The sequence below is a fragment of the Manis pentadactyla genome, chromosome 11 (assembly GCF_030020395.1).
Source record: "Manis pentadactyla isolate mManPen7 chromosome 11, mManPen7.hap1, whole genome shotgun sequence".
NCBI classification, from domain to species: domain Eukaryota; kingdom Metazoa; phylum Chordata; class Mammalia; order Pholidota; family Manidae; genus Manis; species Manis pentadactyla.
This window is the reverse complement of record NC_080029.1, coordinates 36988060-37002003: the sequence shown is the minus strand read 5'-3', so window position 1 is coordinate 37002003 and position 13944 is coordinate 36988060. Positions and strand designations below refer to the sequence as shown.

The 13944-nt window shown below is 42.0% G+C and overlaps 1 protein-coding gene across 14 annotated transcripts in view; it reads left to right on the top strand.

Annotated features, from left to right (window-relative positions):
• The window catches only part of SYNE2 (spectrin repeat containing nuclear envelope protein 2), a 319309-nt gene that overhangs the window by 261170 nt on the left and 44195 nt on the right, over positions 1–13944 (top strand). For all 14 annotated transcript variants that reach the window (XM_036906082.2, XM_036906091.2, XM_057488386.1 and 11 more), the window contains 9 exons: positions 3221–3391; positions 3847–3977; positions 5951–6155; positions 7428–7607; positions 8303–8431; positions 9660–9814; positions 9907–10051; positions 10941–11035; positions 12172–12406. In XM_036906082.2, coding sequence (XP_036761977.2) covers positions 3221–3391; positions 3847–3977; positions 5951–6155; positions 7428–7607; positions 8303–8431; positions 9660–9814; positions 9907–10051; positions 10941–11035; positions 12172–12406 — 1446 coding nt within the window. The remainder of the gene's footprint in view (positions 1–3220; positions 3392–3846; positions 3978–5950; positions 6156–7427; positions 7608–8302; positions 8432–9659; positions 9815–9906; positions 10052–10940; positions 11036–12171; positions 12407–13944) is intronic.

The window sequence follows — 13944 nt, the reverse complement described above, 5'->3', positions numbered from 1 at the left end:
GGGTGAGTTTTGAAAGATATGTACTTATTGCCATTGCAGGCTTTAAATTCGTGGTTACCAAAGGTTCAAGGTTAGCCTCTTTAGTATCTAACTGCCTAACTTAACTCGCTTATTGAGCTGTTATATACACCGTCTGGAGATTCTTTTCTTTTCTCCCTTCTTATTCCTCCTCCTCCATTCTTCCTTTGTTGGGTGTTTTGTTCTGTGCTCTTTCTAGGAGTGCTCCCATCTAGAGCAGTCCCTGTAAGATGTCCTGTAGAGGTGGTTTGTGGGAAGCAAATTCCCTCAGCTTTTGTTTGTCGGGAATTGTTTAATCCCACCATCACATTTAAATGATAGTCATGCTGGATACAGTATCCTTGGTTCAAGGCCCTTCTGTTTCATTGCATTAAATATATCATGCCATTCTCTTCTGGCCTGTAGGGTTTCTGTCGAGAAGTCTGATGTTAGCCTGATGGGTTTTCCTTTATAGGTGACCTTTTTCTCTCTAGCTGCCATTAAAACTCTTTCCTTGTCCTTGATCGTTGCCATTTTAATTATTATGTGTCTTGGTGTTGTCCTCCTTGGATCCTTTCTGTTGAGGGTTCTGTGTATTTCCGTGGTCTGTTTGATTATTTCCTCCCCCAGTTTGGGGAAGTTTTCAGCAATTATTTCTTCTAAGATACTTTCCATCCCTTTTCCTCTCTCTTCTTCTGGTTCCCCTATAATATGGATATTGTTCCTTTTGGATTGGTCACACAGTTCTCTTAATATTGTTTCATTCCTGTAGATCCTTTTATCTCTCTCCATGTCAGCTTCTATGCGTTCCTGTTGTCTGGTTTCAGTTCCATCAATGGCCTCTTGCATCCTATCCATTCTGCTTATAAACCCTTCCAGAGTTTGTTTCTTTTCTGTAGTCTCCTTTCTGGCATCTGTGCTCTCCCTCGGGACTTCATCCCATATCTCTTGCGTATTTCTCTGCATGTCTGTCAGCATGTTTATGATTTTTGTTTTGAATTCTTTTTCAGGAAGACTGTTTAGGTCTGTCTCCTTCTCTGGTGTTGTCTCTGTGATCTTTGTCTGCCTGTAGCTTTGCCTTTTCATGGTGATAGGAATAGTTTGCAGAACTGGGACGAGTGACGGCTGGAAGAACTTCCCTTCTTGTTGGTTTGTGGCCCTCCTCTCCTGGGAGAACAGCGACCTCTAGTGGCTTGTGCTGGGCAGCTGCGCGCAGACAGGGCTTCTGCTTCCTGCCCGGCTGCTGTGGAGTTTATCTCCGCTGTTGCTGTGGGCGTGGCCTGGCTCAGGCAGCTACTCCAAAGTGGTGGAGCCGTGATGCCGGTGGAGCGGCCGGGAGGCTATTTATCTCAGTGAGGGGCCTCCGTGCTCCCTGCAGCCCAGGGGTTAGGGTGCCCAGAGATCCCCGGATTCTGTACCTCTGGATTAAGTGTCCCACCCTGCCCCTTTAAGACTTCCAAAAAGCACCCACCAAAACAAAACAACGACCAAAAAAAAAAAAAAAAAATTTAAAGATTAAAAAAATTAGTAACTAAAAAAAAGTGGCCGCTCGTTCGTCTTTATTCTCCAGGGCCAGCCTCTGGCATCTGCTCACCGGTCTTGCTGCCCTGTTTCCCTAGTATTGGGGTCCGTATCCCTTCAAGACTTCCAAAAAGCGCTCGCCAAAACAAAACAGAAAAAAAAAAATGGCCGTTTGCTTTTCTTATGTCCTCCGGCGCCAGGCCTCCAGTACCCACTCACCGTTCTTGCTGCCCTGTTTCCTTAGTATCCAGGGTCCCGCGCACGCATTGTGTCTGCGCTCTGGTCCGGATGGCTGGGGCTGGGTGTTCGGCAGTCCTGGGCTCCGTCTCCCTCCCGCTCTGCCTGTTCTTCTCCCGCCGGGAGCTGGGGGGAGGGGCACTGGGGTCCCGCCGGGCCGGGGCTTGTATCTTACCCCCTTTCCAAGGCACTGGGTTCTCGCAGGTGTCGATGTGGTCTGGATGTTGTCCTGTGTCCTCTGGTCTTTATTCTAGGAAGAGTTGTCTTTGTTCTATTTTCATATATATATGTGGTTTTGGGAGGATATTTCCGCTGCTCCACTCATGCTGCCATCTTGGCTCCACCTTTCTCTTATGTACAGGTTTTTGTGTGAATATAATGCTTTCAATTCTCTTGGGTATATACATAAGAGTAGTATTTGTGGGTCATATAGTATCTCTACTTTGTGAGGAACTGTCAAACTGTTTTCTACAGACGTGACACCATGCAGTGTACGAGGGTCCAATTTCTCCGCACTGGTTGCCACTAGCTGTTAGCTGAGTTTGGTAATAGCCAGGATAGTGGATGTGAAGTCAGTGGTATCACATTGTGGCTTTGATTTGACTCTCTAATGACTGTATGTTACATGTGCTGATTGGCCTTTTGCACATCTTGCTGTGAGGTGTGTGTTCAGTCCTTCACTCATTTTTTAGTTGCATTATTTGTGTTTTTGCTGTCCAGTTGTAAGTGTTCTTTATATAATAGGTAAATTATATGTAAATATATAAAATATATATGAAATATGTATATATATAAAGTATACAAAAGTATGTATTGTTCTTTGTGTCAGAGATCATTCAAATATTTCAACTTCCATCCTTTCATGATTTCAAAACACAGCCTAAGGTGTAAAACAATGCCCACCATTGCATTTCCTCCTACTTAGCACCTGCCCATCATTTTGGCCACACACGTTGCTCTCTGGTTTATGCTGGCTTTCCAGTTGTAGTGAGACTCAGGGCCAGGTGACACAGGTGACACTTCACATTTATAATGCCTTGCATTTTCAGAGCATTTTCACAGATGCTATATTATTTATGTTTCCATTTATTATATCTGTTTGTGGATAAGGAAACAGTCTCAAGGGTTAAACAAGTTGCCCAAGGTCAGAACGCTAATGAGGTGTCACTGAAATGTCCACTCACAGAATCAGATTACTCACCTAGCATTTGGCCCCGGGCCGAACTCTCCATGATGTTCCTTCTGGCGTCAGGGATCTTTTCCACTCACTTATTCTGTAACTTAGTCTTCTCTGACATTTTTGGACTTTGACCTACCCTTCCCACCTTCAGGTAATCACTGGAGCTCCTCCAGTACTCTCAAATGGGAATGCCTGAATCAGATACTATGGTGGTATCCTTGGAACAATAAATGAGAGCGCCTCTTCCCACTGGTTTTTCTAAACTGTGTTTCACTTCTCGTGTAGGTCAATGAGCTCAAGACCTCCATGCAGTCCGTGTTACAGGAGTGGAAGGTTTATGATAAACTCTATGACGAAGTGAGCATGATGACAACCCGATTCTCGTACTGCGTGGAACACAGCAAGCCTGTGCTTTTATCTTTAGCGGCCTTAACCTGCCAGGTGAAGAACCTTCAGGTAAGTTAACCAGACCTTGGCACAGTGCATCAAAACCTCTAAGGGCAGCAAGCAAAACCAGGCACAGTTGCTTTTGGTGGTCATCACAGAGAAGCACAAAACAGTGTTTTAAATAGCAGCATTTAAACTATAACTTGAAATTACAAACTGAATTACACGAGCCAAAGGAGTGAAACTTTGTAAAAATATACATTGAATTTTTCTTGATTCTCATGTCCATTTAATTTCATTTTGGTCTGGGGTGAGGTTTTTTAGTACACGTGTTCAAATTCTAGCCTCAAAGGAAAGACTGTCTTCTCAGTTGTCTTCTTCACGTTTCTAATAATGTATCCTCCTCCCATTAAGGTTTGAGTATTAATGATATTGTGACACAGCAGCAAGTGTTGAGAAATGGCTGCTTTCTTTGGAAGTGGCCAGGCCTCTCTGAAACCAGCCTTCCTGCTGTGTTCTCTTAGTCTCTTCAGGACGAAGCTGAGAGAAGTGAAGGTAGTTGGGAGAAACTCCAAGAGGTTATTAGAAAACTCAAAGATTACTGCCCCTCAGTTGCTGAAATAATTGAAGAGAAATGCCAGGATACTCACACAAGGTATGCTTTAATATTTAATTTGATAATTTGAATAATGATCAGGTATCTTAATGACTTGTGGTGAATGAAGTGTCATAGGCTTTGTAAAGTCTTCTTAATCATTTGAGATAACTGCTTTCATGCCATTCTGGTCTCTTGTGCTGTGAAGGATTTGTTCATATAAGATTCAATGCCGTAAAGACTATTGCTTGCCTTGTGCAGTATTTGATATGATCAATCCAGCTATGCCCTAATTACCGTGCCACTAGCCATTTGCAGAGGGCGTAAACTAAATGCGCGGTGCAATCCCCAAGAACATCAGAATCAAAGGCAGAGACATACTAAGGGGTGGCCAGATGGGTAGTCTGTTTCATTGGAAACATTATGAAGTGAAAGAAAGGGGATGTTAGAATACCTCTCAGGGAGGTGTTTGTGAGGTTGGAAGGAATTATTTGATGAACTTCTTATTGTGGACGGCTCCTTCTAAGGAGTGTGGCCCTAGTCAATTACAAGGCTTTTATTTTGCTGGTGGGATATTAAAGTTAGCCTAAAGTTGATTTGATCCAGACAAATCCCTCGGGTCCTCCACCCTTCCTTTATGCAGACTCAGCCTCTCCTATGTATAAATCAACTTTGAACAAGTGTTGAATAAGGGACACCAAATTTGTATACCCTGCTGTGGTGTCCTCAGCTCATGATCCAGTCCTATTGGAAGAGAGGGAGAGCAGAAGGTAAGGAGGAACACAGGACCATATCTGACTCCACGTGGAATATCAGAGGCCACCCTCAAAACACATGTGATGGTGCACTTTGCCACTAAAGAGATCCAGTTGTCACCACTGTATACGTCCAATTTTTGGCACAAGAATATATCAGAAGGCATGTTGGAAAAGGCTAAAGAAAGTAGCACCAAAATGCTAATAGTAGTTACCTCTAGATTAATGAGCTTTCAGGTGACTTCTTTTTTTTTAAGCTTCTCTTTATGGATAGGGAGGTAGGTGGGTAGATAATCTAAGTAGAGATTATAGGAATAGATGGATTTAAACAATTTTGGGTGGTTTTGTTTTTATTTACTATGAGTATATGTTATAATTGGGAAAGAACTTGTTAAAAATAAGGACTTTTCTGATACGATTTTTTAAATACATGAAAGTGAAGCATTGGTGCCATTTTTACTTTTTTCACCCATTTAGCAGAGTTAGGATATTGTGAAACAAGCATTCTCATGTGCTTCAGGTGAAAATGTAAATATTACATGATCCCATATACCTATCACCTTAAAAGTATATTTATTCTTTGATGCAGTAATTCTCTCAGAAATTTAGTTTAAAATCAGTGTCTTAAAATACAGGAAAATAGCCTTTTGCAAAAATTGAAGATTACTTCAATATGCATACCAAACTGGAATTTTGTAATTAAACAAAAAATGGACCACTGACAGACCATTATGTATAGCCATTATAAATTAAGCTTATTTTTTTATTAATAACGAGGGAAACTTTTGTGTTTTTTTAAGTGAAATGGGAATGAAAGGCAAGATACCAGTCTGTTCATGGAGTAAAAGCAGTTTTCTTTATTTCTGCTTTTATATAAAAGGGAATATATTGCTTTTGTAATTAGAAAACAAACTGGACATACGTACAATTTGAATAAGGCCTTTTTAAAGACATCCCCAACCCCCCATAAAATAGAACACCTTCCCATCTGGAGAAAGTTTCATCAGGCATATAGTTCAGTACTTTCTCCACCTTTGCCTAAAAGACATTCATAATACAATAGATACTTCTTGCCAATCATGGGTTGAGAATTATAAAGTCAAATATCCTAATTTTGACTTTGGTTTATATAATTGTGATGCTGTTAACAAAAGGGCATTTAACAGTGTTGCCTTACCAACCCATCGGCTGTTAACCTACTGTCAGAGGGTGTGCATTATGCTTTTGCTGCAAAGGGAAGGATGGAGTGAGGGTCCTGTTGTTCCTGTTCCCTGACAGGTGGACCCAGGTAAACCAAGACATCGCAGACCAGTTGCAGAAGGCCCAGAGCCTGCGGCAGCTCTGGCAAACCTGTAACAGTGCTCATACTGAAGCTGCCGCAAGGCTGGAGCAGCAGGAAGCAAAGTATGGGCAGCTCGCAAACACCGCCATGTCTGGAAACAACCTGGCAGAAAGCCTGCCCCCAGCCCTATGGGATATGAAGGTGGGTGCAAAGCCCTTTGGGAAAACCAAGGCCAAGGCAGCCCAACAGGCAGAGCCATGACCGGGGGACTAGACAGACCACAGGGCCAAAGAAGTGGGTCAGGGCAGGTGCACGAGCAGGTGATGTTGGGGACAGGCAAGGCTGGGATGTAGGCTTGTAAGGGCCAGGTCACCTCAGTGGGGCACCTGACACCACCTTGTTCCAAGTCTCCCCTTTGACCCTACAGATAAATCTCTAAAGCAAAAGCCTCCTACAGAGTTTCATATAAAAGCAAAACATCTCAATTGAGTGTGATCATCTAATAATAGATGTCAAATCTCTTGCTTTAGAAATAGTTATGGACTTGTACCATGTTAATATGGCTTTTCTGTGAGTAGAATGATTTTTAGACTATAATTAAGAGTTGTAGAATTTTCTCTGTGGTATTAGCCTATTAATCAGTTCCCAGAAAGCAAATACTTTCTAGTTTTAAACAGGGTGACCACATACATTGTATATCTCTGATACCATAGGTGAAATGAGAAAGTATTAACTAATTTAATCAGAGAAAGAGGAGTCCAGCTGATGCTCCTCTGTGGTCAAGTGCACTCCCTCCAGAGGGCTTCTTATTTGGAAAAGATGCTGCTTAGGAAAGCAAATGAATTTGAGGTTCACCTTACTTTTCCATTCAAGTTGTGATCTTGGCCATTTGCACACTACCCTCAATTCCTTATATCCTGTGAATAGTCAGTAGTGCTTTGTGAACTGCTCCTTGGGGAAACTACAGAATAGTTTTCTGTATTTTTGAACATCTGCCTGATCTGTTAAAAGAAAAAAATTCATGCACACAGTGTTTACAGATTTGCCCTAAAATCAGCTTGGTTAATGAAGAGTCTACCAACTCTGCAAGTGAATCCACTTAGATTATGAAATCACAGGCGGAAGACAGAGTTGCATTGATTCTTCTTTTTTTTAATGGCATATCCCCAAAGTGTTTGATTGGGAATACAAAGGACTCAACACAGTGGTCTCCAGTTTTATAAACTGGGAGCCCCAACTCTCTTGGTCAGTTGTCAGTTCTAGCTCCAAACTGGTAAATTTCAGAACAGCACTAGTGATAGGCATCATATAAAGAAAGCTTAACTTTTACAGCTCTTTAAAATAGACAATAGCAAAAGCCATGCCCATAATTTCAGGGCAGAAATTCTCCTAGATGTTGATGGAGCAGCAGGAGGCAGGAATTTGTGTTGTGAAAGGAGGAGGAACTGTTTCATGATCACTTTTCTTCTCCAGGAGCTGCAGCATGATGTGCAGAGGACTAAAGAAGCCTTTCTCCAAAATGCCCCTCTCTTGGATCGGCTCCCGCAACCTGCAGAGTCCGGTGCCCACGTGCTCCTCTCTGGTCAAGTGCACTCCCTCCAGAGGGCTTCTTACTTGGAAAAGATGCTGCTTAGGAAAGCAAATGAATTTGAGGTTCATCTCATTTTTCCATTCAAGTTGCGGTCTTGGCCATTTGCACACTACCTGCAATTGCTTATATCCTATGAATAGTCAGTAGTGCTTTATGAACTACTCCTTAGGGAAACTACAGACTAAAAATGTCCCAAACGTGCCTACCATTTGACATGATTCTTTGTTCACATGGGCAAAGGGCAGATCTTGCACAAATATTTGTTCTCTATTGAACATATTAGTTTAAGAAGTGAGGTAATATATTCCTTACCCTGTTCCAGTCTCACAGATATTCAGATCTGTAAGTGGGGTAATTGAGTCCTAGAAGTAGCTGCATAAAGTGTGGACGTTTGTTGTATTCTTCATTCAATTTTTGAAAAGCCTTTAGTTAATAAGCTGCCAAAAAGCTGCTAGAAGGCCACTGTGACCCAATAGCACATCTCATTATCAGCAGGACTGAGGGAGTGGAGTACTCAACGGGCCCTGCATACCCCACTCAAGCAGGGGATCCATTCATCCCTGAAGGCTCAGTGATTTGCCAAAGACACAGAGTGAAAATCAGGAGTTCTGGAATATTCATCTCGGAATAGCCAAGATAGTAATGATCTGCTTGGGGTTGAAAACAGCTTGAACTTCTGTCAGTTGCCAGGACTAGGCTAAATTCTGTTACACATGCAAATGAATATTATTTCTAATGAAAATTTGTCTTGTTCTAGTTTGTTCTGTCACAGTTCAAGGATTTTGGGGACCAGTTGGAATCTTTAAAAACTCTCATTATGCGTGAAGAAGAGAATTCGGATAAACTCTATCATCAGGGAAAAGAAGAAAGTCCTGACTCATTCCTGGTATTGCCAGCATTTGTCTTTCCACAGAGCTTAGACTCACCATAGCATAAAGAAATAAGCTGATGATGGTTGCATGATATAATCTGTATCCTAATTGTTGAACATGGTCATTTATATGCCATTTATTCTTGCCCTATTTTCCTTAAGCTCTAGAAAAGTATGGCAACATAGGCATCTATTTTAGTAATATGCCACAGTAATCTTAGTAGATTTAAAATTTTTGATGTCTTTGCTTCAGTAAACTAGAATAATCTAGGAATTGGCTGTTGTGATTAATTGAATTTTCCTGGTTAGTTGAAAATCAAAAATAAAGTACCCTATTAAATGTATATATTTTTTCTTTTTTTATTGCCTTAGTATATAGCTAACATAAATTAATGGAAAAATAAAGAATTCTACATCCTGCAAACTCCAAGGAACTGTTAACAACCTAGGTCAACAGCAAACTACAGTACCCTGTCCAAACCCAGTACACCTCCTGTGTGGATAAGGCATTCCTGGCACAGAGCCATGCCCTTCCATTTACATACTGTCTGTGGGAGTTTTTACACTGCAAGGATAGAGTGGAATAGTTGGAACAGAGATCATCTGACCCATAAAAGGCTAAAATATTTATGACCTAGCCCTTTACAGAAAAAGTTTGCTGATCCTGACCTAGAATATTACAGCAAAGTTCTGCAGTGATAATGTGGACATTGTGAAGGATGTTTGCTTGACATATTGTTGACCTAGAGGCTGTCCCTAGGATTTTGTTTTAAAAAATAAGCTTTCGATGAGTTTGCTTTCTTGGAATTTCACATTCCACAGTAATATAGATGTTTAAGTGCCATGCTTTGCTAGGTAATTTTAAGGGCTAAATTTTCCTTTGATTTGTAGGCAAACCACAAGATTTGCTGAAGATCAAGTTGTTGACAGACTAAATGGAACTTTGAAAGTCCAGAATCGGTCCATCAAAAAAAAAAACACAACAATTTGAGATCACATTCTATTTCTTAGTCTGGCTAGGTGTTAACCATGTGTTTAGTTTGTTATAGAAAAGCCATAGGGTAGGGATACCAGAATTGAGGTCCAGCTCTAATACTAACTAGCTGACTGTGGGCAAGTCATTTTACCTATTTAGGCCCCATCATTAAGATATGAATGGTGTATAGGATCTCTGATACCTTTTCATCATCTTGATACCTTACTGGCATCCAAAACTCTTAAATCTGACTTTTTTTTTTAATAGAAGCATGTGCTAGCACTGACAGCCCGATCACCTGATGTTGAACTTTTGAATGAAGTTAGCCTCAAGCTCCCACTTAGTGACATAGCTGTAAAGACATTACAAAACATGAACCGCCAGTGGATTCGGGCCACAGCGACAGCTCTGGAACGTTGCAGGTCAGAACATCCCGTGTCTGCTATTCAGTTTCAGTTAACATAAAATTAATTGCTTGAGCTCAGCAATGTTCCTTGTTTCTGAACCTTTGTAGGGAGCTTCAGGGAATTGGATTGAATGAAAAGTTTCTTCATTGCTATGAAAAGTGGGTCCAGCTTTTGGAGAAGGTAGAAGCAGCACTCCAGATGGATATTGCTGACAGCCTTCCTGCTCTCCTGGAACAGCAGAAAACATATGAGGTAAACTCATGCTCTCTGCCACCTTGGGGCGGGAGTCAGGGAAAGATAGAGTCAAATAAAATACAGAGAGTACCTGTCAGCCCCTAAATACAGAATGTATGTCGGTTTATCATTTGTAAAAGTCTCACACATTCCATAAATTTCAGCATGTGTTTTATGGCTGTATTAATGTCAGAACTCCTGGATTTTTCTACAGTAGGTAGAGGCTTCTTGAACAGCTCTTGATTTCACAGAATGCAAATATACCAAGAGCGTGCTAAAATACTTCAGTGAACATGCAAATAGGAGTTGAGTAATTCTCTCAAATACTGAAGCACCTGGTGTATTGTAATTGTAGCATTAATAATTCCATAGAGGAGTTTCCCCCATGCTTGTACTGGTGTACATGTGAAAGTACTCTTGGTGGTTATAGATAGATCCTACATTTCAAAATATGCCTGATTAAATTCACTGTAACTTTTTAATGTAACTGATTCAAGTCTGCATTGTTACATGATCATCCCAAGAAAAGGAAGTCTATCCAGTCAAAAAAACTTAGTTACTAGAATAAATTGCTGAAATTATATATTAGATAGCTCATCTTTAAATGGATTTAATAATAGTTATTAAGCCCAAAGGCTGATGAATAAGTCATGTGTTTTTAGTGGTGCCTAGCAAATAGTAAACATCCAGTAAACGGGGATTAGGTGCAGTTATTATTAGACCTCTTGCTTCTGAGATTCTCTTCTGAGGTGATGTTGGTGTGGTGATTGAGCCTCTTTTGGTAGTTAAGCTCAAATAATTTGAAAATTAACCATCTCATACAGCCTCGCTTAGGTTTTAATAGGAAAAATAAGTTCCAGATGTATAAAAGGGATTCCTGATATGTTATATTTTAACTATCATATAGACATTAGAAGCCGAAGTTTCTATAAACCAGACAATTGCTGATTCTTATGTTACCCAGTCCCTACAACTCCTGGACACGACAGAAATAGAGAACAGGTAAGCCATCTGGTTACCTGGTTGTGGTGTGTGACATGGGGGGGGGCCAGTCTTCTACTGAGTGAGTCTTGACCACTCAGTGCCCTGTGGCCATGTCAGCTGATAGACAACCAAGGGTCTAGTATGCTGACTATATTTGGATGGGGTCTTGCTATGTGGCCATAAAAACATCAGTGGCATTTTTCTTTATCATGGGTGGGTGGACTTAGCAGACCAGACATTTTTGCAAATATCCACTCACCAAGTATAGTACGCTAAGTTTTCATCCAAAAGACTCTTCTGGGTGCTTCCTTTTCTGCCTTCAGCCTCATGACATTTTGCTCTTTAAAAAACAATCCTTAAAGAGCTGCTATTCCCAGTGGGTAGCTATGTCACAGTTGTAAAAGAAGAGATCTCTCTATGCCATGTACATGTGTCAGATCACTGGGCAGTCCGGTCAGGCTGAGCAGAGCCCTGACGTGGCCTGACCTCTTAAATACTTTACATATTCTGAAAGGTATTGCTTCCCCCCATCACCACCCATATACTTGTGAATCTTCTTTCAGCATAACTAAGAAAAACAAAACACATTTCTTCCTAGCTCTGAAGTAATAAATTCATACAACTCCCAGGATGATAAAATCGATTTGATTTTGATCAGTAGAAAAGCATGACTTTTCCCATAATAAATAAAGGCCCTATTTATCATGAAGGGTGTTATTTATCTGCAAGAGAACTAGTTGAGTGGTTGGAGGTAGCATTTGCTGAAATTATATAAAGCAACACTCAAGGAATCAATACCTTATAAGGTACTTACTGTTCATTTCCTGTTGATCCCGTGTTTGGTCTTCCACAGGGCATTTGGAATCATGTTTGTTAGAAGAGCTTCAGTTTTTCTAAGGGAATGGTTGTCACACATTTACAGAATACCAGGTCATTTGCAAATATCTTCTGCTAAACTCCTTTTGCCAACCCTCGTGCTTCCCCTGTCCCAGCCTCAAGTTTTCCATCATTTTTAAGTTGAATGGTGCAGAGATCTTAAGAAGTTTTCTTTTTCCATGAAATTGTGCATGTAAATAGCAAATCTGAGTTTCTATTATGCATTGATAATGTTTCTACATGTTGTCAGGATTCTCTAACCATCTGTTTTTCCCAAGACCGGAGTTTGTTTCCAAGTTCATGAAACTGAAGGACCGGTGGCAGCGTGCTGCCCAGAGCAGTCGGCAGCAGAAGAGTGACGTCGATGGGCTGGTGAGGCAGTGGCGGCACTTCACCACCTCTGTGGAGCTCTTGCTCCGCTTCCTTGCTGACACCAGCCACCTGCTGTCTGCAGTGAAGAGCCAGGATTGCTACAGCCTCTACCAAACTAGAAGTCTGATCCATGAGCTGAAGGTAGTGTGAGCACAGGAGCGGTGTGAGAACTACAGGGGGTCATTATTTGGAAGATGTTTGTTCACCTCAGGTTTTATGTTTTTTTTATGATAATGTGGTTCCAGTGTGTTCTCTGCAATGGGGGAACCCCTGCCTACCTAACCTTGTCCCTAGCCTTGTGGTGAAACCACCCAACCTTATCCCTTCACCCAGAAATAGTGAGAGTGGGAGTGCCATGGGAGGTAGGGACAAAGTGAAGATGGGTGGGTAGAGTGGGGCGAGTGTGATCATTATCTGGCAGTTCCCAGCACATGTTCTATATAACCTACTCTTCACTGTAGAGGTACAGCTCAATGAAACACCAGCCTTCTGAGATACTGTGCTTTCCTCATACATTTATCCCAGTCATCAAATATCAATTGAGTATCTGCTCTGTGCCAGTCACTGTTCTAAGCGCTGGGCATATGGTGTGGACAGAGAAGATCCCCCCTCCCCCCACCCTTTTTATGGGAGCAATTAGATGAATTAATAAGTGTTAATTTGTCTGATTGGTGGGGGGGAAGCAGACAAATTAATAGATTAATAACAAAATAGATTGCAGTAAGGCATATGTATTAAAATGGGGCCAGGAATGGAGGGGCTGAGTGGCTACTTTAGACTGGGTGATCTCTGGGAATACAGCGTTTAAACCGGAACCTGAACAGTAGGATGGAACCAGCCACGCAGAGATCTGGGAAAGAGCCTTTCAGGCAGTGGGAACGCCTTACCCAGAGTCCCTGAGATGGGAACATGCTTCGCAAGGCAGAGGACAGAATGAAGGCTGGCACGACTGGAGGACAGCCAGTGAGGCAGTGGTGGGAGGGAGTGAATTTGAAAGGGAGGCAGGGAGGAGCATCTTACAGGCAAGACGTGGTAGTGAGTTACAGTCTCAGTGTAATGGGAAGGAAGCCTTGAAGACTTTGAGCTGGGAGAGGGGACATCATGATGCCACTTGTATTTTTTAAAGATCCATTGGCTGCTCTGAGGAGGATGGATTATAGGGGCCCAAAGGAGAGACAGGAATCCCAGTGTATTCTTATCTATTGCTGCATAACAACAATCACTGATGATGGTCTCTCATATTTCTGGGGGTTAACAGGGCCCAGTTGGTGGCTTTTGCTTAAGGTCTGGCAGTTTTCACTCAGATGGTGGCCAGGGCCTGCCTCATCTGAAGGCTCACTCTCTTTCATGTCTAGCTCTTAAGCTGGAAAGACTCAGACAGCTAGGAACTGCAACAGCGGGGACTCCCGGGGCACCGTTCCCCATGGTCTCCCCATGCAGAGGCTTCTGGTAGCTGGACTTTGTCCATGGCACCTCATGGCTTCCAAAGGTGCATGTCCCAAGAAAGATCAAGGTAGAGCTGTATTGCCTTTAGACCTAGCCTCAGAGGTCACATATGTCGTCCTCTACTAATCAAGGCCATCACACAGGCCCGTACAGGGTCAAGACGAGGGGACAGTGCCACCACCACTCGATGGGGAATGGCAAGGTTCTGGAGGAGCATGTGGGACTACAAATGT